A 26,944-nucleotide genomic window follows, 5' to 3' on the forward strand; every position below is an offset into this window, starting at 1 on the left:
ATGATATTTTAATAAGCTTCTCTAGGTGAGATCCAAAGTAGGTAGCTAATAAATACTTTTGTATTTGAAGACCCTACAAAGCAAGGGCGGTTAGACTGGACAAAACGATACAACATTATAAAGGGAATGACTAGAGGAATTATTTATCTTCATCAAGATTCACGGCTCGCAATCGTACATCATGATCTCAAAGCCAGCAACATTCTCCTAGATGCCGATATAAACCCTAAAATTGCTGATTTTGGAATGGCAAGAATTTTTGGGATCAACCAAAGTGGAGCTAATACAAATAGAATAGTTGGGACACGATATATGTTTATTACTCTTTAGTCTTGATGTGTCCTGTTTACCAAAGCTCAAGAATCTTTTTCGCCATTTATGTACTTCATATTTTTTGTTTTTTTTTTTTTTTTTTTAAATTCTTGCAGGGGTTACATGCCCCCAAAATATGTGTTGCATGGACTATTCTCAACAAAATTTGATGTCTACAGTTTTGGAGTTTTAGTTCATGAGATTATTGGCGGTCGAAGTAACAGATTCGTCCACCAGAGCAGGCACTACAGTAGAGAATTTGGTCACATATGTGAGTACAAAAGAAGAACTTCTTGTTAGATTATCAAATGCTTAACTGTGATTAAATTACCAGTAAGTTCTTGGTTGATGATCTGTGTTACAGGCTTGGACATTGTGGAGAAGCGAGTCGCCATTAGAACTCGTGGATTCAACCATTTCAGAAAATTGTCAAACCGAAGAAGTGACAAGATGCATCCACATGGCACTTCTATGTGTTCAAGAAGATCCAACAGATTGTTCCAGCTTGTCGACAATCATGATAATGCTCACTAACACTTCCCTCATTTTACCCGTTCCTCAGCCATCTGGATTCTTTTTTCCAAATAGACATAACCAAGAAAGAGATGGTGTCGAGTGTAGCCAGTGTACGACCAGGTCTGATCCACAAACTATCAATGATGTAACCATTACAGATCTTGAACCTCGTTGAATTTATGTTCCATTGAGAAATTGGACCTGTTTAACATAAAACCGCGTTATCAGTTGTGAGATATATATACTAAATTAAACTTATGTATTTATAGCTCTAAATTTTGACGTGTTCTTGGTGTCACATGTTTGTAATTTTGTATGATAAGCCAAACCGGTTAGTTGACTTAATAGGTCCTATACTATTCTAATTTCTAAGTCAATAATCTTGACCAAAACCGGTTTTACTGTGTAACCACCAATGCAATGAAACTGACACTTAAATTTAATAGTACCTACTTTTTTTGTCTACTCCATCACTGGGTTAGTGGGTTTGCTTTCGTTCCAACATATCCCTTATTATATAATGTGAACATAGAAAATACCTTTGACTTTGACTATCATACTCGTTTTTATGACCGTGCAAATTCAGTTATGTAGACGACAAAAAAAAAAAAAAAACAAAGGACCACGTTGACAGTTGACGAATTCAATATTATAAATTTGGAATAGAAACTTCGATGTTTAAACTGGTAAGAAACGGACAGATGCATAAACACTAAACATAAAGATTTTGCTTTAACAATAATCTTGAAGAAACAATGAAACAGAGGACTCTGTTTTCAATCCTCTGTTTTGTCCTCATAAGCTTCGGTTTTGCTTCAGTTTCAGCTCAGAAATGCACGGAGGACAAGGGGACTTTCAGACCCAACAGTACTTACGACGTAAATCGCCGTCTCGTCCTCTCTTCTCTTCCTTCTAATGTCACGGCTCAAGACGGTTTATACTACAACGGTTCGATCGGACAAGAACCGAACCGTGTATACGCAGTTGGGATGTGCATCCCAGGATCAACATCAGAAGACTGTTCTGATTGTATCAAGAAAGCGTCTGATGAATTTTTAAAGAATTGTCCTAACCAAACAGAAGCGTATTCATGGCCAGGTGATCCCACGCTTTGCTATGTGCGCTACTCCAACACTTCTTTCTCTGGATCTGCAGATCTTGACCCGCGCTCACTGCTCTATAACACTGGGGATATCAACTCAAATCTAACAGAGTTCACGACAATATGGGAAGGATTAATGGCTCGTATGATTTCGACAGCCTCCACAGCAAAAAGCACACCTTCTTCTAGTGATAACCATTACACAGCTGATGCAGCAGCCTTGACACCTATCCGGAATATATATGCCTTGATGCAATGCACGCCGGATCTTTCTTCTCTTGATTGTGAAAATTGTCTGCGACAAAGCGCAACTGACTACCAGTCATGCTGTGGTCAGAGGCAAGGAGGTGTTGTTATGCGGCCAAGCTGCTTTTTGCGGTGGGATTTGTATACATATTCCAAAGCTTTTGATAATATTACGGTGGCTTCTCCTCCTCCAGAACCTCCTGTGACTGTGCCACAACCTGCAGGTGATCAGAACAACTCGACCGACAATGGTTAGTCTTCCGGCTGTGGAATATCTATTATGACTGTAAGCAGAATTGAAATATATGACATTGTCTTTTTGTGTGTGTCGTGAGAAGATAACAAAGGAATCTCAGCTGGAGTTGTTGTGGCGATCACCGTTCCCACTGTTATTGCCGTCTTGATACTGTTGATTCTAGGATTTGTTCTTTTCCGTAGGAGAAAACCATACCAAAGAACTGAGATTGAATGTTAGTTTCTTTGTGTTTTACCTCTTTATTTTTTTCCTTTCATTATCAGCATGTGTTGTCCCTTTAGCCAAGAGGGAAAAAAATTGAAGCATAACTAGTACACACGTTTTTTTGCAGCTGAGAGTGATATGTCAACTACAGATTCATTGGTATACGATTTTAAGACAATTGAAGCTGCAACTAACAAGTTTTCAATGAGTAATAAGCTTGGCGAAGGTGGATTTGGTGCGGTTTACAAGGTAAGAAAGTCTCTGTTTTCCATTTTTTTCTAAGTTCATATAGGTTATGGGTAATAACTGAAACTGATAATGTTTGTTTCATTCAATGGTATGTGTAGGGTAAGCTTTCTAACGGAACTGAAGTAGCTGTGAAGCGACTGTCGAAAATGTCGGGACAAGGCACAAGAGAGTTTAGGAACGAGGCTGTTCTTGTGTCAAAACTTCAACATAGGAATTTGGTTAGGCTTCTTGGCTTCTGTTTGGAAGGAGAAGAAAAGATTTTGATCTATGAGTTTGTCCCCAACAAAAGCCTTGACTATTTCCTATTTGGTATGGTTCCCTTCAATATTTTTTGCTTATTTAGAAAGATCCTTCTTGAGCTTTGACCTGATTGATTGTACATGGAGATGTGCAGACCCTGTAAAGCAAAGTCAGCTAGACTGGACCCTACGATACAAGATCATTGGAGGGATTGCTCGAGGGGTTCTGTATCTTCATCAAGATTCACAGCTCACAATCATACATCGTGACCTCAAAGCCAGCAACATTCTCTTAGATGCAAATATGAACCCAAAAATTGCAGATTTTGGATTGGCAACTATTTTTGGAATGGAGCAAACTCAAGCAAACACAAACAGAATTGCTGGAACCTAGTAAGTTCTGCTCATATTAGCTGAAAAAAAAAAAAGTTCACTGAATCTTTTTCTATTGCATATTAACGGAGTTCTCTGTTTTTCAGCGCATACATGTCTCCGGAGTATGCAATGCATGGTCAATACTCCATGAAATCTGACATTTATAGCTTTGGAGTATTAGTTCTTGAGATTATAAGCGGCAAGAAAAATAGCAGCGTCTACCAGATGGATGAAACTAGTACTGCTGGAAACTTGGTCACTTATGTGAGCATATAGTCCTCAACTTTCAACATTTCATCATGTTTACACAGATGCCAAAGGTTATTTATTGTTCATTGTTTTAGGCTTCCAGGCTTTGGAGGAACAAGTCACCATTAGAGCTGGTGGATCCGACGATTGGAAGGAATTATCAGAGTAATGAAGTCACTAGATGCATCCATATCGCGCTCTTGTGTGTTCAAGAAAATCCAGAAGACCGTCCAATGTTATCAACAATCATCTTAATGCTCACTAGCAACACTGTCACTCTACCAGTGCCTCGCCTACCGGGATTTTTCCCACGTAGTAAGCAACTGGACCTGGTATGCGAGGGATCAGAGTCTGGTCAGTCTACTTCTAGCAAGTCTTTTCCTCATTTAGTTCGTAAGAAGTGATATGTTTCCTCTGATTTTATTTCTCCATATGGACATAAGAATATTGCATGTTTCTCTGTAATTATATGTTGTTAATTGTAAAATGCTATGGTCAGTTCTGTAAAGATCGCTTCTTTGTTAAGTTCTTACAGAAGTAAAAACTGCAATTTAAGACACTATTTACAGGTTTAATTTTTATACTCTTTAACCTGAATCAAATTCTCTGATTTATCATTGTGTAAACTTAATTTGGGGAAAACAAAAAAAAATCAGTGTTACGTATTCAAGAAGAAACCTGTAAATGGTATATATCTCATGCAAGCTTGTGGACTTGTGGTTACAATTACAGTACTAAAAATACAAAACAATTTAACTTATTTTCGACACCAATAGATTCAGGAATCAGGCAAGAAGATAATCATTTATACTCAACGAGGATATAAATCTGTGATCGTTGCATCGTCAACAGATCCTATAAGAGACCTGGTCGTTGAAAATTGGTCCGTATCAAGAGGATCTTTTCCAATTCTACTCTGGAAAAAAAGACCTGGTTGCCGTGGGACGGGCAAAGTCACAGTGTTACTAGTGAGCATCATAACAATGGATGACAATGTAGGACGCTCAGCAGGATCTTCTTGAACACATAAAAGACCGATATGGACACATCGAACAACTTCATTTCTTTGAAAACTATCTGCAATAGCTGGATCCACAAGTTCTGATGGTGTCCCGTTACTCCAAAGCCTCCAAGCCTAGAATATCAATAGATCAATAAAACACTTACAACTATAGGTAAATATGGAACTTGATTGGCTCAAAACTTACATATGAGACCAAGTCATGTGCTCCGTCTGTTTGGTAGAAGCTGCTATTCTTCTTTCCGCTTATAATCTCAAGAACTAACACTCCAAAGCTATAGATATCAGATTTCATTGAGTACTGACCATGCATTGCATACTCGGGAGACATGTAACCACTGTAACCCACAGCAAAAAAACTATGTTAACAAAAGAATGTTCAGAAAACTTGAACTTATGAGAATTTACGAGGGAGATCGACTTACTAGGTACCAACAATTCGGCTAGTGTTTTCTTGGGTTTGGTCCAATCCAAAGATCCTGGCCATTCCAAAATCCGCAATTTTAGGATTCATGTCTGCATCCAAGAGAATGTTACTTGCTTTGAGGTCACGGTGTATGATTGTGAGTCGTGAATCTTGATGAAGATACAGAATCCCTCGAGCAACTCCACCAATAATCTTGTATCGTCGAGTCCAATCCAGCTGACCTTGCTTTGCAGGGTCTGTGCACATTCATACAGTTAACTCTAAAGATTTGCAACCCCAAGTGTCAAGAATCATTGAAACAAAGCAATAAAATTCAACTGACCAAAGAGGAAAAAATCAAGGCTTTTGTTGGGGACATAATCGTACACGAGTAACCTTTCTTCTCCGTCTAGACAAAACCCGAGAAGCTTGACCAAATTTCTATGCTGAAGCTTTGCAACCACAACAACCTCGTTTTTGAACTCTACTTCACCTTGTCCTGATGACTTTGATAGCCTCTTCACCGCAACTTCAGTCCCATCCGTTAACGTGCCCTGTTATTTATATCAACATCATCCTCTTATCCAAACGTGTTGGCTTTAAGTTTCAAGAAAAGAAAACACCTCAAGGGAAGTATAGTATAGTTACCTTGTAAACCTCACCAAATCCACCTTGACCAATCTTATTACTCGCTGCAAAATCATCAGTTGCAGTTTGAATTTTTCTATAATCAAGCTGCAGTGAGTCTGCGGTTGTGATATCATCTCCTGTTGCACAAACGAAAGTCTTAGAAGGCAGGAAAAATAAGATGACCATTGACATTAATCAACATTCAAAACCTAGCTAGAAAGACTGAATCATGCGAAATCTATACCATCATATGCAGATGTTGTGTCATAACTCTTCTTTGCCCTTTTTGCAAGGAAACAATAACCAGCTATGAAAAGCAGAACAGCCACTACAATAGGTACAACAATGGCTACCACTAACACATTTGAATTCCCACCTTTCCCTGCTTTCCAAACATCAGTTGCTTAAGATCAGACGAAAAAGAACGAAACTTTCCCTATTAACATAGCTAATTTCAAGAAATCAGGGGAAAAAAACAGAGGAAGAAGACAGATTAGATCATGAAAGACACATAGCAAAGCGAAATTATGTCGAAAGGATGAAACTTTCTATTAAACTAAGGGAAAAAACAGAGGAATAAGACAGAGCGCTTACCAGGTCGAGGAGGAGCTGACACAGGAGGAGCAGAAACCGGCCGTGGTGGTGGCGGCGGTGGTGAAGGTATTGTAATGGCGGATTCGTTGTAAAACGCGTAAAGCTCGTATCTTGAATTACAGCTGTGCATAATGAATCTTCCCCCAATTTTGTCAGTAGGTAACTGATTAATGCTTTGTTGAAGACAACTCAAACAGTCTTGTCTCGTCAGATCAGGAGTGCACTGAACCAGTCCGTACAAACTCCGCAACCGAGTAAAATTGGCTGTTCTTGCGCTGAATTTTCTGGGACTGTTGGCAGCTTCAGTGGCGGCTTGGTTCATAGTGGACGCGACCAAATCTTTGAATTGGTCGAGTTGGTTAGATGTAACGTTTTGGTTGTTCCACATATACATTCCTCCACCGGTGCTTAGGGTTGAGAGTATACTCTCGTTAGAGTATCTGAGCATACACTCATCGTAATAAACCACGACCACTCTCTCCTTAGGACACCGATTGAAAGTGTCGTTGACGGCAAAGGTGACGCAGCGACGGCAAACTTCCGGCGACAAGTCACCACGGCAGAGGAAAAGCCCGGTGACCCTGTCGGGAGCTTTCCCGGCTGTGGCGTTTTGGAATCCGGTGGAGTAAGGGGAGTTACGGGACGAGAGAGAAGCCAAAACGGTTCTGAGATTGGTCAAGTAAGTGCTGTTTCCTGAATACGTCGTCGTGTTGGGACAAATATGGTAAAGGTAAGTGTGATCTTGATTTTGAGCAGAAACTTTGAAGCAAGTAAGGAAGGAGAAAAAGCAAAGGAAGATGAAAGAGGCGCGAGAAGACATAATTTGGCTTTTTTCTTGATTTTTGTGTCTTCCTAATCAAGAAGCTTTTGGGAAGTGGCGATATATATGAAACAATAATTTGATTTTTTATTTGTGGCTCTCTTCTCTGTGGCTAGTGTAGATAGCGTGAAACAGAGGATGGTTATGTGAAAAGTGACGACGAAAAGTCAAGGTCAAAGTAAACGCGTTTGTATTGAATTGTCGGGTCCAATCCAACTACTTGTGTTGAGATTCTAATTTAATGATTTGGGGAAAATAATTTATATAACTGGAAGAAACTATGGAACAAAAAAAATAATATATTCAATTAACATGATTATCATAACATTTAATTCCAAATTTACGGTTTAAACTCTAAAATATAAATTCTTACGTGAACTACACTCGATATGTCATTGCAGAGAAATAGATTATTAGGTGGAGATATTTGAGGAGAAATAAAATGTAGCATGACATGATTTCTCAATTTTCAAAGTTCGAACATCTTAATTACTAGTAGTACAATACAATTCAGAAATTTTTGTAATTATTAGACTTAGATTTCTTTTCATAAAATGTCGTAGTATGTTTTTTTTGTTGAATAGACTTGACTTTTGAAATCTTTGTTGACTCTTCTTTTAAGAAATACTAGGAAGTGGGTCCGTGCATTGCCGCACGAAAAAATGAAAGTTTAAAAAGATTAACATTGTTAAGTCATGTTTTAGAGAGGAAATTTGATAATAATTCTCTTATTGAGAGTATTTCGATTGTAGAATTTCTAAATTGGTTTTACGGCTATTCATTTTTCTGATTTATCAAGTTTTGTTAAAAATATATTTTTATAACTTTTTATAATCTTAATCACTTTTTATTTGGATGTGTCCATCATCGTCGGCTTTTTTGACAAAAATAATAATAATAATAAGCTAGATAAGTTAAATCTTTGCACAAAATAGGAGAATTCTAAGGAGTATATACATAAATAGGGAGTGCCTAACATTTTTTCGTAACTTCCTCCACACTGCAGTCGTTAGCTTGGCAAAGAGATCTTAATTTGTGTTGTTATAACCACATCTTAATTTTGTTATAACTATATCTTGCACCCAAAAGAAAACTACAAACTCTATTGTTAATAGAAAACTACAAACTCTATTGTTAGCCCGATATATATAGGGACATTTATCAGTAAAAATAGAAATGTTCCAAAGTCATGATCTCATTTATCAACTTTAAATCAAGATCCATATAAAGTGTACAATGTGAACAAAACACAAATCATAGGTGAGAAAAAATAGAAACATAAACAGATATGTATATATATGCTCTACTGATCGTTTTAAGTTACAATTGATGTTATAGTATATATACTATGTAGCCATATACATACTCAATTCGAGCATATTGCCAATACAATGCCATGATAGTAATACATGTTGTCCAACTAATTAAACTCTTATACGTTAAAATAAAAAATCTAAATTAACAGTATACATATGTACTTATTAGAAATTTATTTTTCAATAAAGCAAAAATAAAATCTAAAATTTCTTTTAGTGTTTCATCAATCAAGAGGAAAATATCAATACAATAAAAGAACAATGTGTTGCTTTTCTTGTGTGACACATCAGCCTCAACATTGAACATGGTGTTGACACCTCATTTAAAATCAATAGCCAATGAATACATTTCAATTAATACAACTAAGATTTCTAAACCAATAAAAAAAACTGTGTGTCACCAGGCATGTCAATTAGGCCCAAATCCCGCAGGCTGGTCCAGCTCGGTCCGGTCTTGAAAAACACCAGGCTCGGACTAAAATATATGTCTAGAAAAACACAAGGCTCGGACAAAAAAAATATAATTATATTTGTATAAGAGTTTTCGGGCCCGCCCGAGCCCGATCGGACTAAGCTCTAAAATTTTGATTGATTTGAATTTTTGAATTTTTGATCCGAAAAGTCTTGTAGCCCTGTTAGAGGCGGGTCAGGCTTTGAAATATAGGCTTGAAAATATTTTGGGCCGGGCCGAGAAAAGCTTAAATATATCCGGGTTTTGCGGATTTTGGGCCGGACCGGGCCGAGCCAGCCTGATTGACACCTCTATGTGCCACATCACGTTGTCTTTCACTTCATAGACCTTTGCCAACATAATAAAAAAAAAAACACGACGACTCTAATCGTTTGTTCTTCTCCTTCACACTATAAAACTGCTCTAATTTAGAAAAAACAAAAGAATCGTCACAAAGTTTTGCCTTCAATGAAACAAACATAAAGAGAAGAAAACGCACGACTCGTGCAGCACGAGACATGGAAGAAGCATAGGTCATTGTTAAAGAGGCAAAACAATCTTCCCAAATTCACCTTTGATTAATTCGAACAAGAATTTTATCAAAATCTACACATTTTGAAATTAAATTTTCCGGTTATCGATAACTCTTTGAAAGAAGAGGCAAGGTTAAAAATTAGGATAGGGAAGAAATTTGAAAAGGTAGAATAGAGAGAGAGAGAGAGAGAGAGAGAGAGAGAGAGAGAGAGAGAGAGAGAGAGAGAGAGAGGAGAGAGAGAGAAACACATAGTAATATGAAGAAGAAGGAAGAAGAGAAGAGAGACATAGAGATATCAATTCCTCAGGTAAGCCCCTCCCTAACCACATAATTGACGTCTGATATACAAAAGATTAAAAAATTCACAAAATAGCAACTTGGGCATAACAAAGTTCATTAATTTCTTTGCAGGTCCAATCGAAGTAAAGATGTCGTTTTTATTCAAGCTTTTAGGGTTGATTCAAGAAGAAATATTAGTGTTTGTGTAAATTGACTCACCTCTTTTTTCTTGACTTAGGTCTTAAATGAAGAAGATATTGAGCAGATTGCTACTTTGGATCAGAACATTTTCTTTTTTTTCAAGGTTTAGTACAATACATATTAATTACTTACTAATACTTATAGAACTCTCTATGTGAAAATTATCATTTTTTATTTTCCTTTTGATCTTAGTAAATTTCAAAAGTTTCATCTTTGGTTTATGTCAGATTTTATGAGACAAAAGATTGAAGTGGTTAAACCTAAAGTACTCTAAGATATCCATTAAAAACATTTGAAATGTAGACATCAAAGAGTAATATGTCTTACTGTTCTAGAGGATTTGTGAGTGAGAAACAAATCAAGAACTAATGGTTTGTAATCCCTAAACTTATTTGGTAATAAATATTAAACAGAAACTAAATTTATGAAATAAAAAAAAACTCAAGTATCATATGATGATGTAAATAATAATAATAATAATTTATTGAAATTATCAAAAACTTATGAATTGATTCCAAATAACATATATTAAATTATGAATCGAGAAAGACAAAAGAGAAAAATATGATAAAAAATAATATAAAAAAATTAATCCCGCGGCGTAGCGCGGGTACCAACCTAGTATATATGAAAAAAGATGTATGAAATATGTTCACTTAAATTTTAAGATGCTTACCAGTTAATTTCTTTTTTTTTTAGAGTCAAAAAGGAAAAAACAAGATGCTCAACATTGTAAGATGCTCAACATTGAAGGAATAATGTTGGGCTTAACTGGTGAGCATCTTAAAATTTAACTAAATTCGTTAAACTGATATAGTAACCCTTGGATGAAATATAAATTTTAACTTACTGGATTTATAATTTTAAGATGCTCAACATTGTTCCTTTTGGCTTTGGTTAATGCCAAAGCCCAAAGACAATATCATCGGCTTACGCTCGTCGTAATCCACAACAGATAAACCATATTTTGAATTATGAAAAATACTTTCCCATCTAATCAAACATCAAAAGAATATTCCAAAAATTAAATATACTTATATACACATAGGAGAGTTTCCAATTAAATTCGTTAAACTGATATAGTAACCCTTGGATGAAATATAAATTTTAATTGTTGCAGCATGTTAAGTAGAAATCGTAACATTGTTCTATATCGAGCATCACTATATTTACGAAGAAGAAAAATACGAGTATTTTAACAAAATTTATTTTTATAAAGAAAGACCTCATGGAAAATGTTCACAAAGGTTTTTTTTCTGGCCTGTAAATCATTTTTTCTCTAAAAGATTCGCAGCTTTGTTGTTATTACTTCTGATTAATTGAAATTGAACATTTGAAAATAAATGATTCATATTGATCGTACTGAACCCGCGACGGACTTTCGGAAATTTTTTTTCGTTTGAAACATCAATTCAATTACATACATGCCTCTCTGACTACTCTCCCTCCATGATAAGACTATCATTATGAAGGGTAGGGGAGTTAGATGATACCCATAATATTTATAATGTAAAGAATCATAATATCCTTCTATAGTTACAACACAAACAGATAAAATGTCTAAACATCTGTTAATTATTTCATATATTTTATTTGATTTTTGAAATAACTGGCCAATATATTTTAATTATTTTATTATATCTTAGATTTGATCCTGTAGAGCTGTTCTATACCATATAGGAATACAATATGATAATAAAGGAATCGAAATCATGACTCAAGCGGTGCAACGTTAGTGACAAACTGTAGTCTATGGAGGTGGATAGTTTTGGTGATGCGGGTGCGTGTTGACTTCCAAACGTTACCACCGCCAAATTAAAATTTTTCCAGCATGTCTTTCCTCGAACAAAAAACTTTAACACTCTTTAAGTTTGGAAACAAAGAAATCTCCACCCTTCATCAAACAGAGTCATGACTTGCAACATAATTCTCTTCATCTTTGACGCATCATTCTGCTAACAAGTGTTTTGGCTTGTGAGGGCATACGCGCGTCTCTATAAAAGCGTATTGTGGTTGTATATATACCTTTGTTAAACTCAAAGTCTAATCACATTTATTTTCACTTAGAAAAATAAAAACTCAAATAAAAGAAACACAAAGAAAGAAGTTCAAGTAGGGGCGTTTCACAATCATTGAAGATGAAGAAGCCCTTGTACGAAGCTTTTCTTTTGAAAGCGAAGAATCATTGTTTATTAACTTAAGAAAGAAAAAAAAAGTCGTTGATTAGAAGAAAAACTTTTCGAAGCAAAGCTGCTATTTCATATCCACGGATTAATAACAACAACAGGTTTACCGTCTATAACATGAGCGATTAAAGTGATGAAAATCAGAAACTTTGATGATTTAATTAAAGAAAACTCAGACAATATCAAATCCAAACAAAAATGAAGTTGTAATCAGCAAATGAACTAATTCATCAAAGTCAATCTAAACAGTACATTATAATGATGGTTAATATCAGTTCCACAGAAAATCTACATATGGCTTTATATATTAACATGCCTTTAATTATGACAATTAGTGGACTAAGCGACTAACTCAGAGGGTATGTATGATATATGAATTCAACCCCATTCATCAGAGACTAATCAATATAGTTCTCCATCTGTCGGAATGAAAGTGACTCCCATCTGCAGTTTTCCATATTATTTTTTGGATTACATTTCTATCAGAACGTACAAGTTAAAAGATCACTGGTAAGTTTAATTTTTACAGACCTTCTTGTTTGGAAAATGATTAAGAGAGACAGAAGAGGTAGGAGTTACATAAAAGAGAACACCAACCTAATTAAAGAGTAACGATGGTAAGGGTGTCACATCTACCATCGTGTCACATCTTGTTGACTATAAGAGAATTTTACGAAAACAAAGACTGGATTTATAATGTCAAGTAAACGGATTAATATATATAGCAGATTCTCTGCAAATAAACACCACACGTAAAAGTACATAACTTAAGCAATGCAACATTATCTGTTTCGTTTTAACATTTAATCGAACATTCAAAAAATATCTAAATATAAAATCTACACATTGAGAATTAAGACATTAACGTTACAAAAATATGGCAGGCCTACTTACCATCAACAAATGGAATTCAGGGACAAACGATAGGCTTGAAAAATTTAAGAAACAAAAAGTTTACAAAACAAAGATTAATGATGACTGGGTTTAGAAAATATAAAAAACATCAAAAGGGTCGACTTTATTCTGTAATACATTTGTTAAAACACCAACGAATACGCATATCTCGACCGGACAAACTGTTCAGTTATTCGAAGAGAAGAGAGAGTAAACTACTCCTTGCAGTAAATTCACGACAATAAGAGAGTATATAGATAAAATGTGAACCATAACAACTAAAATGATTGAACGAATTCCAAATATATAGATCTGAAAAGAGGCAATTGAACAGGTTTTTTACATAGAGAAGCGTTGATTCGAAGGGCTAAACAAAGTGAAGCGACGATTTGGGGAAGGAAGAGAAGTGCATTTTCATTTAATAAATTAATGACATCATCTTAGATCTAAACTGTTGGATGAGAAAATAAAATAATTTTATCCGTTGGATTAAAAAAATGACGTCAGCAGTGTCTAAAAAATGAGTTTGCTATTATAAAATTATCTAACCGACAAAATATAGACAAACAAAACACTTCAGAAAAACCAAATTTCTGTTAATCTATAATCTATATATGAAAACGAAACCGAAAAGGGAACAAAACCAATTTTTCAGAATGGACACTAACAAGTTTATAAACATACCTTGATATAAAGATTGATGCAGGTTAATTTAAAAACACTCCAATAAAACAATTCTTTGATTTTATTTTTAACTTTTAAAAATATTCTGAAAACGATAAATTCGAAACTTGTTTTTGTATTCCATAGAAGTTTATATATAATAAATAAAAATGTGTAAAATTTATAGGTGTGAAACCAAAAGGTGCAAAAATAAATAGGTAGGATTTTTAAAAGATGGAGGTACGACGAATAGATGCAACAATTAAAAGGTGCGATTTTTAAAAGATGGAATATGACAAAAAAAACACGATTATTTAAAAGAAAAATACTTGCAACTCTTGGATCATTAATAAATATCAACCATTAGATGGAATAATAGAACAATTCTCATCCGTTGGATTAAAGATAACACAAAAAAAATGGATTTGCTATTATATATAGATTCTCGGGACGAAAAGTTGTACTGTATCGCTATGTTGAGAAGTATACTGTATACCAAACAAATTTATTTTTTTTTTCATAATATTTTTACTCGGAGGGTTCACTAACATAATATTCCACATGACGTCGTTCTCATTCGTGATTCATGTTTTCACCCTTTTAAAGAAAATTTTCCTTTCTTCAAAAAAAAAAGGCGAATTTTCCTTCCATAAGCTCTATCGTCTAGTTGCAAAGTTCTTTTTCTATGAGTTTGTATAGATATATGGAAATTAATATTGATCGATTGCCCCTTTCTCACTTTGTTGCAAGCTACACATAAGGAAGAATAATAGAAGAAAGAAAAAATGACAAAAGGAAAAATAATGAAAAACCAGATTTTTTTGACAAAAGTAAAAATTTGGTAAAATTTATTTTTAGTATATAGGTTCTCATGTCCAAGTACAAAACGGTAAAGACAGCGACGCTGTTCCGTAAGGTAATGCATGATACGGGCATATGAGACCTCCGCCATGACTTCTTCGTGAAGAAGACTTGACATAGTTAATCTGTGACCTATACTTTAGGGTTATACAACTTCGATCGATTGCCCCTTTCTCAAGTATTCGTCACTTTTATCAAGAAATAAAAACGTAATCAAAGAATCTCAGGAAGAAGAAAATAATTACTGTTTAAAAGACTACTCTAAACTCAACAAAAACAAACAATTTTGGCACTAATGTAATCATACATATATAATGGAAGAAGCTAGAAATCTTTAAAGAACGTGAGGTAAACAAACGAGACGATGAGGAGGATGTGATAACTACAAACTAGAGGAGGATGTAATTATATATATATAAAAAAACCTAGAGACTCGTATGAGGCGGTGGGATACACACCAAAGCCCTTTTATTTTTTCGGGCTAATTGAAAACCCTATATTTAGCCCAGAGAGTACGAGGGGATATTAAACTCATATTTTATAAGATTTTAAAGTATTCTTAAAATCACTTGTTATTCAATTGATGATTTTTAAAACTTTTTTAAAATCCTATGTTATTCAACTTGAAATTTAGATAAAATCATTTAGAATGATTCACAATCTCTTGTTATTCAATACATAATTTGTAAAACTCACTTAAAATCTACTGTTATTCAAAATATTACAACTTTTTTAAAAAAAACTACTTTGAATGATTTTAAAAGATTTTTTTAGTTTTTTTAGTTGAAAAATATGCCTCATACAATCACACCCTTTAGGATGGGATTTTGAAGGATTTCCAAAAAAAAAGGTCAAACCAATTGCATCTTCCACCTACGTACATGACTCTGTTTTTCGTCATAGCCACTGCGTTTTCCCGATTTGTGAACGTCACTGCGACAATAGATGAAGGCTCGTATCTTCCCACTGAACCATTTATACCCTCGTTGGCAACATAATTCCTCAAAAGCTTCGTTCAATACGACATCAGAGTCACTACCAAAACAATCAGAGTTATTACTGTCCAAATATCAGCTTTTTAGCAGAGAATGAAGTGTGAGATCCAGTGGGAACCATAATGATGTTCAATTATTGTTTATTAAAAGGCCATTTCATAGTTTCTCGTTTACTCTAAAGTGTTTTGTGTTTTTTTTTTTTGCAGGCTGCTAATGACGATGAGATATCAATTATGTTAATCATCAAATCTTCTGGCCATCGATCCACCATCTGTTAGCTATAAAAGCTAATTTCAGTCACTCTTCAAAGCAAAAGAGAATTGCTCATAAGAACAACACAAGAACTCAAGTTTCTTAACAATATTTTCTTCATGTTCGATTCTATAATAGCCAAGATGCTTAAATACACAAAACATAAACTAACTCCTAAGAACGTGAAACATGGGCAGAGAAACACATTCCCACTACATAATTAAAATAACCAAATAACTAAATGTTGTGTCTCATACATGGTGTATACAGTTGGAAGTCTGGTAATTTCTTTAGAACCATCTTTACAACATCTCACACTTGGAATCATTTGAGACCAACTCGCTCTACCCAATCTTGGGCAAAAGTTGTGTGGTATAAAGGAAACATTCCCAAATTGGCTTCCACTTTCTGGATCTCTCCCTCGGATAGACTCCCAAACAAGATCAAGGCTTCACTCTTGGGGTATCACCAATGCTCTCTCCTGCACCTGCAATCTTCACAGAGAAACACGAGTAAATCTCCTCTATTGTTTCCTCTATCTTCAAACAAATTGACAGGAACATTAGGGGCACTATTATGGTTCGGAGAGAGCACCATGCTTTTAACAATCTTCTTTAACAATGGTTTTGGAGTAAATCTCTGCATCTTGTACTTCCCTTTTTTCAATACCACTGCTACGCCAAGATCTTGCAAAAAAACTGTTCCTTTTGGTAAATAATATTCATATTTTATCAAAAAAAAAAAGTTAGATAGTGTATTTTGAAATATTCTAAAATCACTTACAAAATCTCACAGATTCTCATTTCATTTTCATTTTCTTTAAATTAAAATGTCTAACAAATAATCAAATTTCCTAAAATCTTACTCAAATCTTTCAAAATCCTAAAATATTAAAATCTAACTAAATCCTAGAAAAAACAAGTTGAATACCCCTCTCTACGTACTCAATTCTTTTACATAGCTTGACAAGGAAAAAACACTAATCGGCTTTTTATATGCACAAATTTTTAACAAGAGGACTGCTTCAATGCTCGTCTTGAACTTTAGCGTAATCTTTGATGTTTTGTTTTTGATTATCGATCAGCGTAATATAAATGGCAACACTAACGTTTCTAGTTTTGTGGCCACTGAGCCACATATTTTTCGGTGCTAATATACACCGTTGCTACTGTTATATATCCACATAAAACTGAGGTGAATCCATAAAATTTAAACACTCATTTTTCATTGATGTCAAAAAAAAAAAAAAATGGAACCACGTTTGTAGCTAAAATAGCCATATATATTGTAGTAGCCACTGCTAGCCATATAATTCAGTTGGCAACTGTAATTTAGCCAGAAAAATATTTTAGGTTATTCGTACGTGGCTGAAAAAAATGAACCACGTAATTTTAGAGATTATTCACAAAATTATTCACAAAAATATATGTGTATCGTAATCACTGATTCTTGCAGTATTGGTCGCAGGTTTGTCTTGCAGGATCTTTGATTATTAAATCACAACCCATCGATTTCATCCAATTCCATAGGGTAATTGATCTGTTTTTTGGGTTGACTCATGCATATACAATTTTTTATTGAGTCAACCGTGGCGTAAGATAATTGCAAATATATGGCACCAAGAAGAAAATGTCATATATAGAAAATCAGATAGATGCACATTTTGGAACAACCAATAAAGAAAGGATTAACGTAAAAACAAAAATATTTAGACCAAGTAATATAATGAAAGCGAAAAGGAAAAATAGTAACGGATTGAAAAGTCCGGTCCATTGATTGGAAAAAAGCTAGCAGAGCAACACTATCAACGACGAAGACGAAGATTAAACAAAAATACCAAGACTCGTTGGCTGCTTCACAATTATTATCTTATCTTTTGTAAACGAAGTATCGTCTACTCCAAACTGTGTATATGACAAAAAAAGAAAACACGAACATGAATGTAAAACATGCAGTCAATTACATTGATGAAACATATTTTTACTGCAACATATAAAGAAAACAAGAGGAACATCGTATAACGTAATACAACTGGACAACTAGGGCTGTGAAGTAGCTTTCTTTTGTTTATTTATTAACCGTTCACTTATTACTTTTCCTGCAAGAAAGAAACTCTAGGTTATTTTGTTTTTGAGTTAATTAGTTGACTGACAAAAACTGAAGAAGTGTTTAGGTATTAGAACATAGCTAATGAAATTCATTAAAAAAAAAAAAAAAAAAAGAAGAAGGTGAAAATGTTATTTTCTTTTGAAATATTCTAAAAATATATTTCAATTAATGCAACTCAAATTTAGACTGCACGAATGAAGTTACACGTCAAGTAGAAGTCCTTTTTGTAGTTAAGCGTTGACATGACTTAAGAAACTGTATAAGATTTACAAAGCATTGCACTCTTGATTTGAATAAAAAGCCCAAAGGCATTCATGGCTAAGTGTTGGAAAATGTCTGCTTGTGGTTTCCTCTTCATTCTCACCTTCCTTACAAGCATGAGACCTTCAACACAACAACCGAAACCTGTTGGTTCTCATTGTCCTCCGGGGAGACATACTTACCTCAAAAACAGCACATATTTTTCCAATCTCAAAACCCTTTTGTTCTCTCTGTCTTCTGAAGACAATCATTCATCCTCCAACGGATTCCTACGCCTTTCAAAGGGACTAAAGCGGGACATGGTTTACGGACTTTACCTCTGCCGAGGAGACTTGTTGCCGGAAGTCTGCCGTGATTGCGTCAACTTCGCCGTCAAGGACATTCTGAGACAGTGTCCAAATGAGAGAGAGGCTTTGATTTATTACGATGAATGCATGCTGCGATACACTGACCGGGATACTCTCTTGGATCCTGTAGCCACACCTGGAATCTTGATTATGAATCAACAAAATATTACGGTAAACGAATCAGAACAGTTCAATGATGAACTCCTTTCTTTAATTAACGAAACTTCAAAGGAGGCTGCTGATAGCTCAAGAAAATTTGCGGTTAACAAGGGGAAATTCACATCGTCAGAAAACATTTATGTAATGGTTCAGTGCATGCCTGACCTGACAAGAGAGAATTGCTCAAGCTGTTTGCAAGAAACCATCAGGAAATTGCCTCGTGACAAAACTGGAGGAAGACTTCTCTGGCCAAGTTGTACGTTAAGGTACGAGCTTTACCCATTTTACAATAAAACCTTGCCAAGGTACGAGCAGTCAGAACGTTTAAGTCAAGCTCCTACTCCTTCCCAGTCAGCACGTTCAAGTCAAGCTCCTCCTCCTCCTACTCCACCGCAATCAGAACGTTCAAGTCAAGCTCCTCCTTCTCCGCAGTCAGTACTTTCAAGTCAAGCTCCTCCTCCTCCTCCACAGTCTGGTAAGAGCCTCTCTCTCTCTCTCGTTATTTTTTTTCTGGATTTGGCAAACTATATGTCTTGTCTTATCAATGGTTTACACAGGAAAAAACGGAAACTCAATCGTGATAATCATAGCAATTGTTGTGCCATTAGCTGTCTATATTCTTCTTTTTGCTGTTATTTCTAGCTTCCATGTGATAAATAGAGTGAAGAAGGCTTATGAGACAGCAGCTGCAGATGATGGTAAACAAAATCCTAAATAAACGATAGTATTTGTTTACTTGGAAAAAGCTTTATATATGGAGATTCATGATTTGGCAGATGGGGATGATATTACAACTGCTGGCTCATTGCAATTTGATTTTAATGCTGTTGAAGCTGCAACAGATAAGTTTTCCGAAAGTAACAAACTCGGTCAAGGCGGATTTGGACAAGTTTACAAGGTATATATACTTGTTTAATTATTGTGTTCCACAAGGACCACACAGGGTAATGATTTAGGTTTTAAATTACCATATATTATTTTTTTTTTCTTTTTGTTAACAAATCATACATATTCTATTCTTTGTAGGGCACATTCCCTAATGGATTACAAGTTGCGGTGAAGAGACTATCAAAAACATCAGGACAAGGTGAACAAGAGTTTAAGAATGAGGTTCTTGTTGTTGCTAAACTTCAACACAAAAATCTGGTCAAGCTTCTCGGATTTTGTTTGGAAAGAGAAGAGAAAATACTTGTGTACGAGTTTGTGCCTAACAAAGGCCTTGATTACTTCCTCTTTGGTCAGTTAATTACATTAGTACTATTCATTATTCGTACCCCTTCATTCACTGTTGTTTGTTAACATTGTAAATGCGATGGTACAGACTCTACACTGAAAATCCAACTTGAGTGGACAAGACGGTACGAGATCATTAAAGGAATTGCTAGAGGAGTTCTTTATCTACATCAAGATTCACGACTCACAATCATACATCGTGACCTCAAAGCGAGTAACATCCTCTTAGATGATGATATGAATCCAAAAGTTGCTGATTTTGGAATGGCAAGAATTTTCGGAATAGACCAAACAGAAGCCAATACAAAGAGAGTAGTTGGAACCTAGTAAGTTTTTTTCCTTACTATATATTTGTTGCCTTTGTAGACCGTATCATGCATTAACTCAAGTTTTGAGTTTTTTCTTAGTGGCTATATGTCTCCAGAATATNTTACAAGTTGCGGTGAAGAGACTATCAAAAACATCAGGACAAGGTGAACAAGAGTTTAAGAATGAGGTTCTTGTTGTTGCTAAACTTCAACACAAAAATCTGGTCAAGCTTCTCGGATTTTGTTTGGAAAGAGAAGAGAAAATACTTGTGTACGAGTTTGTGCCTAACAAAGGCCTTGATTACTTCCTCTTTGGTCAGTTAATTACATTAGTACTATTCATTATTCGTACCCCTTCATTCACTGTTGTTTGTTAACATTGTAAATGCGATGGTACAGACTCTACACTGAAAATCCAACTTGAGTGGACAAGACGGTACGAGATCATTAAAGGAATCGCTAGAGGAGTTCTTTATCTTCATCAAGATTCACGACTAACAATCATACATCGTGACCTCAAAGCGAGTAACATCCTCTTAGATGATGATATGAATCCAAAAGTTGCTGATTTTGGAATGGCAAGAATTTTCGGAATAGACCAAACAGAAGCCAATACAAAGAGAGTAGTTGGAACCTAGTAAGTTTTTTTCCTTACTATATATTTGTTGCCTTTGTAGACCGTATCATGCATTAACTCAAGTTTTGAGTTTTTTCTTAGTGGCTATATGTCTCCAGAATATGCCATGTATGGCCAATTCTCCATGAAATCAGATGTCTATAGTTTCGGGGTCTTAGTTCTTGAAATAATAAGCGGCAGAAAAAACAACAGTCTCTATCAAATGAAGGACAGTGCTGGAAATTTGGTTACATATGTGAGTATACACCCTTAACACACTTCCAATCTCTTGCTTCGTTTAACAATGACCAACATTACAATTATTATAATGTTCACTAGACTTGGAGACTATGGAACAATGGATCACCAATAGAGCTTGTGGATCCATCTTTTCAAGAAAATTATCAAGTAGACGATATTACTAGATGCATCCATATCGCTCTACTATGTGTTCAAGAAGAAGCTGAAGACCGTCCAACCATGTCAGAAATCAACCAAATGCTCACCACTAGTTCAATTCCTCTCGCCATTCCTCAACCACCTGGTTTTTTCCTCCGGAGAAAACATGAACAAGTAGGATCATCAGGAGCAGGTCCATCGACAGGTTCGTCTGTTCTCTGTTCCATCGACGATGTTTCCATTACTCAAGTAACTCCTCGTTGAAGACAAAACATTTTACAAAGACTAATAAGCAACGACAATGAAGAAATATTTTTCTTAGTTAATTGTTCATAATTTTCTTTTAAGTACCACTGATAGTAAATTATACAAATATTTAATATGTCCTCCTAATTCATCTTTGTTTCTCTTTTTATTTCTTATGTGTCTCTTTTAATGTTTTCTTTTTTCTCAATTACAAACAGAATGTCTCTAGTTTGATCAGCTAATAGATAAACAAATAATTTCACTTCTTTTTTTAAACAAAACATACTAATTGCCATTCGTTAAGTGCATTCTTCATTATCAAGTCAAGATTGCTTAAGCCTTTTGCAAGGGTCCATAAATGAATTGCATTTATATAAAGAGTTGGAGGAATATTTTTGAATATTTTTGTATTGAGTAATAACTCAATATGTACTCTTATTTTTTCTCTTGTAAATTGTAAATTTAGAAAGTAATTAACTAAGATAACAACAGAACCAGAATCAACTTGATGTTACAGAAGTAGCAGTTTCCTTGGACTTATATGTAAGATGGATATGATCGTTAAATCTTCAACTGAGCAAAGAAAAAAGAACCGTCTGGATCGGTTCAGCTCTTCAAGAAATCTCCTTTCTGATTAGACTTTCTCATCTTGCGAGTAAAACATGCTAAACCAAGTAATGCCAAGAAGATAATAATTATCGTGGGAACAACGATTGCCACGACTATTCCTGCACATGCCCGGATAGAGGCAACAATTGACACAAAGCAACATAAATCATCTAATGGTTAAATATGTTTCAAGCCTTTTTTAAATCATGGGGCAACAGGTAGACAACTTACCTTTCTTGGTTGTATTGGTCTTGTGGCCTAGGTAAGGCGGGATAGATGTTGGGGTTTGAGCTGGAGGTGCCAAAGTAAGGTTAAAAGCCTGAGAAAAGGGATAAATCTCCCACCTGAAAACACAGCTGGGACGAAAAACAATGCCACCTTGCTTCCCATGGCAACATGATTGATAGTCTCTGACACTTTGACTTAAACATATGTTGCAATCCTTTAAAGATATGATTGGAATGCATTGCATTAATGCGTAAATATTCTGGATTGATGACAAAGGTACTGCTTCAGCCGCATAGTACTTGCGTTCAGATGACGATGAAGTAGCTCTAGCTATCATACGACTTGTTAAGTCCTCCCACAATGTATCGAACTTTGTTAAATTAGATCTATATTTGATATCTCCAACATTGTACAGGATATACTTTGGTTGCATCTCGAGCGATCCAAAAAACGAACGGTTGGAGTAACGTACCATACAAAGAATCCCATTTTCAGGCCAGACAAGGCCTTCTGTCTGGTTGGTACATGTCTCAGTCACCTCATTAGAAGCAAGGTCAATACAGTTTGAGCAAACCGTTGGTTCAGCACCTTGGATGCACATCCCCACAGCATACACCCGATCAGGTCCTTGTCCAACCGAAGCATTGTAGAAGCCGCCTCGAGCTGAGACATTAGAAGCAAGAGAAGAGAGGAGAAGGCGACGGTTTATGTCATACTGCTGATTTGGTTTAAAGAAACCAGTTTTCCCGCATGGTGCAAACACAACAGGAAAGCCTACAAGGAGAAACCAGAACAGTGGCGAAAGATTCTTCAGTTTCATTTTCAAGATATTGTTTGGGTTACGTTAGGACCGGAAGCAAGTCTGTGTGTGTATATATGTTTTGTCCATCAATTCCTCTGTATCAATTAATTTACCATTGCAAGTTGTCCATGACCCGTTGGTCCTTGTGTCTTAATCAATGTCAATTGGGTTGACTCACGTTCAAACTCTGTTGAGTGGAGCTGGAACTGTACAACGGTTGTTGCAATTATTTGAATGAGTCATGTGGCACTCAGAAGTACACGTTATAGAATTTCAGAGATTGAAAGGAATTTGTAATGAGGAAAGTCATAACAATTCATACAAAATGGAAAATTAGTCAATTTAGATAAAGCAGAGCAACATTATCAAAGACGAAGACAGAGCACAAAGACTCATTAGCTGCTTCACAATTCTTATCTCTTTGATATATATATTTTTTTTAATGTATTTGACAATTACAACAATGCATTATCGTAACAAATAGAGTAACTTACTCAGATGAAACCAAATTTTAATGCATAGCATTATATCCCCAAAAGGTTGAGTAAAAAAGGCTTGTGCATCTAGTTGACGAATAAAATAACGTAGAAGTTACAATCATACATCTCCAAAAATGGTGCCAGTATAATAGCAGAAAAAAGTCGAGTGATCAGATAACGGAAAAAAAACAAAACAGGATACTAAAACGTTAAAATTTTAGTATTACACTATTTTAGTTGTTATACCTTTTGATTGACTTATCAGCCGTACGTCACAAAATCACAAAAACCATCGCCTGAAACCAGCCTAATATACAACAGTCCCATATAGAAACTAAAAACTCAACTGTTTTCATATGTGCTAGCTTCCCAAAACTTGACGAGAAACAGAAACATAAAAATGTCATATTACGCCTGTTTCATATTCCTACTCCTCTTCTCTTTCCTCACGAGCTCCACAGTTTGTGCTCAAAATCATACTTATTTTGGTCATGACTGTCGGAAAGAGAGAACTTACACAAGAAACAGCACTTACTTCACCAATCTAAGAACTCTTTTGTCCTCTCTCTCTTCCCGCAACGCCTCTTACACCGCCGGATTCCAAACCGCAACGGCTGGACAAGACCTTGACAAAGTCACCGGACTTTTCCTCTGCCGTGGAGACTTATCCCCTGAAGTTTGTCGTAGCTGCGTCACCTTTTCCATCAACGAAACCTTAGCTCGGTGTCCAAATCAGAGAGAAGGCGTTCTCTATTACGATGAGTGTATGCTCAGATACTCTGACCGGCATATTCTCTCGACCGTTGCACTAGACGGTATTGGTCTCGGTGCACTATCATCTAGTAGCAACCAGGTTGTTCCATCAAACCAATTCCAACGATTCAACGAGGTGTTGCTGCTTACCCTGAACCAAGCCGCCAGCTATGCCGCGGCAAGTCCAAGAAAATTTGATGCGAGAAAAGCTAATTTCACAGTATCACAGACTGTGTACGGGCTGGTCCAGTGCACTCCCGATCTGACAACACAAGGCTGTTTTACTTGTCTGCAAAAAGCTATCAATCAGTTAGCTACTAACAGACTTGGTGGAAGAAGTCTTTTCCCAAGTTGTAGTTCGAGATTCGAGATTCGCCCGTTCTACAACGAAACGGCCCTTAAAGCCCCACCACCACCGGTGACAGCTCCTTTACGACCTGGTCAGAGCTCTCTCTTCTTCCTCTCTTTTTTTTTTTTTTTAAGTTTTGTCCTTTTAATTGATCTTAAGCCAATGATCTTTGAAAAGCAGGAAAAGGTGGGAAATCAAACGTATTGGTCTTACTGATTGTTGTGTCTACTATAGTGGTTGTTTTGCTTGTTATATCTGGTTATCGTTTCTATGCAAAGAAGGCTTATGCTACGGCACCTGCATTTTATGGTAATGATATATATTGGGTCTCATTGATGTCAATGCTCTGCTTTTTTTTTTCCTCTTAAAAAGACTTTTCGTTGTGCAAGAGGAGATGATGGAGCAACGGCAGACTCGTTGCAACTCAATTACAGAACAATTCAAGCTGCAACTAATGGTTTTTCAGAGAGTAACAAGATTGGTCGAGGTGGATTTGGCGAGGTTTACAAGGTACTATTACTAGTTCCTTAAGATAGCGCCTGAGGTTGAGTATTTTTTTTCATGAATTTTGTGCAAGTGCGTTTTAATAACGAGGATGATGCTGATGGAAATGGTAGGGTACGTTTTCAAATGGGACTGTAGTTGCAGTGAAGAGACTGTCAAAAACATCAGGACAAGGTGAAGCAGAGTTCAAGAATGAGGTTGTAGTTGTTGCAAAGCTCCAGCACAGAAATCTAGTTCGGCTTCTCGGGTTTTGTTTAGAAGGAGAAGAAAGGATACTGGTCTACGAGTTTGTGCCCAACAAAAGCCTCGATAACTTCCTGTTCGGTCAGTTGCATCCAATGCTTTGTTTCAATTGGTTTTTTAGCCATTCTTGAAACTGATATGGTTGCAGATATGTAGAGGCAATGATAATATATGAATGTAAACAGATCCTTCAAAGCAAGGTGAGCTGGACTGGACTCGACGTTACAACATTATTGGAGGAATTGCTAGAGGAATTCTATATCTCCATCAAGATTCACAGCTCACGATCATACACCGTGACCTCAAAGCGAGTAATATTCTTCTAGATGCAGATATGAATCCGAAAATTGCTGATTTTGGAATGGCAAGAATATTTGGAATGGACCAGTCTGCAGAGAACACAAACAGGATAGTTGGAACCTAGTAAGGCTTCCCCTTAACTCCACATAGTTGTTTGAAGTTTGATGGACAGTTTTTTCCAAGATATATAATTAAGTTTTTTCTATTGTGTTTCAGTGGGTACATGGCTCCTGAGTATGCAATGCAAGGTCAGTACTCAATAAAATCTGATGTATATAGCTTTGGAGTGTCGGTACTCGAGATAGTAAGCGGCAAGAAGAATAGTAGCTTCTACCAGACAGATGGCGCACATGATTTGCTCTCATATGTAAGTTTAGAGGCAGTCAAGTTTCATATTACCTCTCTTACAAGTTACAAAAAAAGGTGAAAGTATTAAACAATTGACTAATATTTTAGGCTTGGAGGCTTTGGAGAAATGGGACACCATTAGACCTTGTGGATCCGGTTATTGTACATAATTGCCAAATGGATGAAGTAGTTCGATGCATCCATATAGGTCTTTTATGTGTTCAAGAAGATCCTGTAGACCGTCCAACCTTACCAGCCATCGTTATGATGCTTACTAGTAACACTGTGACTTTACCGGTGCCTAAGGAACCAGGGCTTTTCTTTCAGAGTAAACCCACAAAAGACCCGCTTGATTCAGAACAATATACTAAAAGCAAGTCTGTTCCTTGGTCTGTTAACGATACATCAATCACCGATTTATATCCTCGTTGAAAATGAAATGGTTACCTTCTTGCGTAAATCAACTGGTGGTATTGGAGATTAATTAGTTTAAAACTTGTTTCGTTGTAATATTGTTTGTATGCTATTGTAACCAGAATCACATATGTAAGCTATTTAACACATAATAGCAAATGCATATTACAATTAGTCACTCCAATACCAGTGACCTAATCTTCTAAAGGCTCTGATAAGTCAATCAGAGAATTTGATTTGTGTGGAGTAAGAATTCAAATATCCTCTCACGCTTTTTGCATTTTAACGTTTCAGATATGATGATGTTATCATATGTCATTAATGTCATTGAATTAACACCCAAACCGGTTTTGTTATGTATAACATCAATTGATAAATCTGAAAA

The 26,944-nt window shown here is 35.8% G+C and overlaps 5 protein-coding genes across 8 annotated transcripts; 3 read left to right on the forward strand and 2 right to left on the reverse strand.

Moving 5' to 3' along the window:
• On the forward strand, positions 1,529 to 4,329 carry LOC104722702 (cysteine-rich receptor-like protein kinase 11). The gene is made up of 7 exons (XM_010440906.1): positions 1,529 to 2,427; positions 2,515 to 2,646; positions 2,764 to 2,885; positions 2,984 to 3,194; positions 3,280 to 3,517; positions 3,604 to 3,763; positions 3,844 to 4,329. Exons 1-7 carry the CDS (start codon positions 1,584 to 1,586, stop codon positions 4,150 to 4,152), a joined length of 2,016 nt encoding a protein of 671 aa, XP_010439208.1. The 5' UTR covers positions 1,529 to 1,583; the 3' UTR covers positions 4,153 to 4,329.
• LOC104722703 (cysteine-rich receptor-like protein kinase 10) lies at positions 4,411 to 7,344 on the reverse strand. Of its 3 annotated transcripts, XM_010440907.1 has the most exons (7): positions 6,400 to 7,332; positions 6,050 to 6,187; positions 5,824 to 5,942; positions 5,519 to 5,729; positions 5,195 to 5,432; positions 4,957 to 5,107; positions 4,411 to 4,883 (listed from the first exon to the last, which is right to left on the reverse strand). In XM_010440907.1, exons 1-7 carry the CDS (start codon positions 7,217 to 7,219, stop codon positions 4,560 to 4,562), a joined length of 2,001 nt encoding a protein of 666 aa, XP_010439209.1. In that variant the 5' UTR covers positions 7,220 to 7,332; the 3' UTR covers positions 4,411 to 4,559. The 3 variants fall into 3 exon arrangements, with proteins under 3 accessions (XP_010439209.1, XP_010439210.1, XP_019087863.1); XM_010440908.1 differs by lacking the exon at positions 6,050 to 6,187; XM_019232318.1 differs by lacking the exons at positions 4,411 to 4,883; positions 4,957 to 5,107; positions 5,195 to 5,432; positions 5,519 to 5,729; positions 5,824 to 5,942 and having other exon boundaries at positions 6,162 to 6,253; positions 6,400 to 7,344.
• On the forward strand, positions 18,222 to 21,666 carry LOC104722714 (cysteine-rich receptor-like protein kinase 5). Of its 2 annotated transcripts, none has more exons than XM_010440920.2 (7): positions 18,222 to 18,994; positions 19,080 to 19,426; positions 19,505 to 19,626; positions 19,755 to 19,965; positions 20,050 to 20,287; positions 20,988 to 21,141; positions 21,225 to 21,666. In XM_010440920.2, the coding sequence occupies exons 1-7, from the start codon at positions 18,276 to 18,278 to the stop codon at positions 21,546 to 21,548; spliced, it is 2,115 nt and encodes a 704-aa protein (XP_010439222.1). In that variant the 5' UTR covers positions 18,222 to 18,275; the 3' UTR covers positions 21,549 to 21,666. The 2 variants fall into 2 exon arrangements, with proteins under 2 accessions (XP_010439222.1, XP_010439220.1); XM_010440918.2 differs by having other exon boundaries at positions 18,223 to 19,203; positions 19,286 to 19,426.
• On the reverse strand, positions 21,999 to 23,240 carry LOC104722712 (cysteine-rich receptor-like protein kinase 14). Its single transcript, XM_010440917.2, has 2 exons — positions 22,371 to 23,240; positions 21,999 to 22,258 (listed from the first exon to the last, which is right to left on the reverse strand). Exons 1-2 carry the CDS (start codon positions 23,185 to 23,187, stop codon positions 22,137 to 22,139), a joined length of 939 nt encoding a protein of 312 aa, XP_010439219.1. The 5' UTR covers positions 23,188 to 23,240; the 3' UTR covers positions 21,999 to 22,136.
• On the forward strand, positions 23,874 to 26,733 carry LOC104722711 (cysteine-rich receptor-like protein kinase 10). Its single transcript, XM_010440916.2, has 7 exons — positions 23,874 to 24,841; positions 24,931 to 25,059; positions 25,145 to 25,260; positions 25,368 to 25,578; positions 25,683 to 25,920; positions 26,014 to 26,164; positions 26,254 to 26,733. Exons 1-7 carry the CDS (start codon positions 24,049 to 24,051, stop codon positions 26,575 to 26,577), a joined length of 1,962 nt encoding a protein of 653 aa, XP_010439218.1. The 5' UTR covers positions 23,874 to 24,048; the 3' UTR covers positions 26,578 to 26,733.

This window comes from Camelina sativa, chromosome 11, assembly GCF_000633955.1.
Source record: "Camelina sativa cultivar DH55 chromosome 11, Cs, whole genome shotgun sequence".
Classification (NCBI taxonomy): Eukaryota; Viridiplantae; Streptophyta; class Magnoliopsida; order Brassicales; family Brassicaceae; genus Camelina; species Camelina sativa.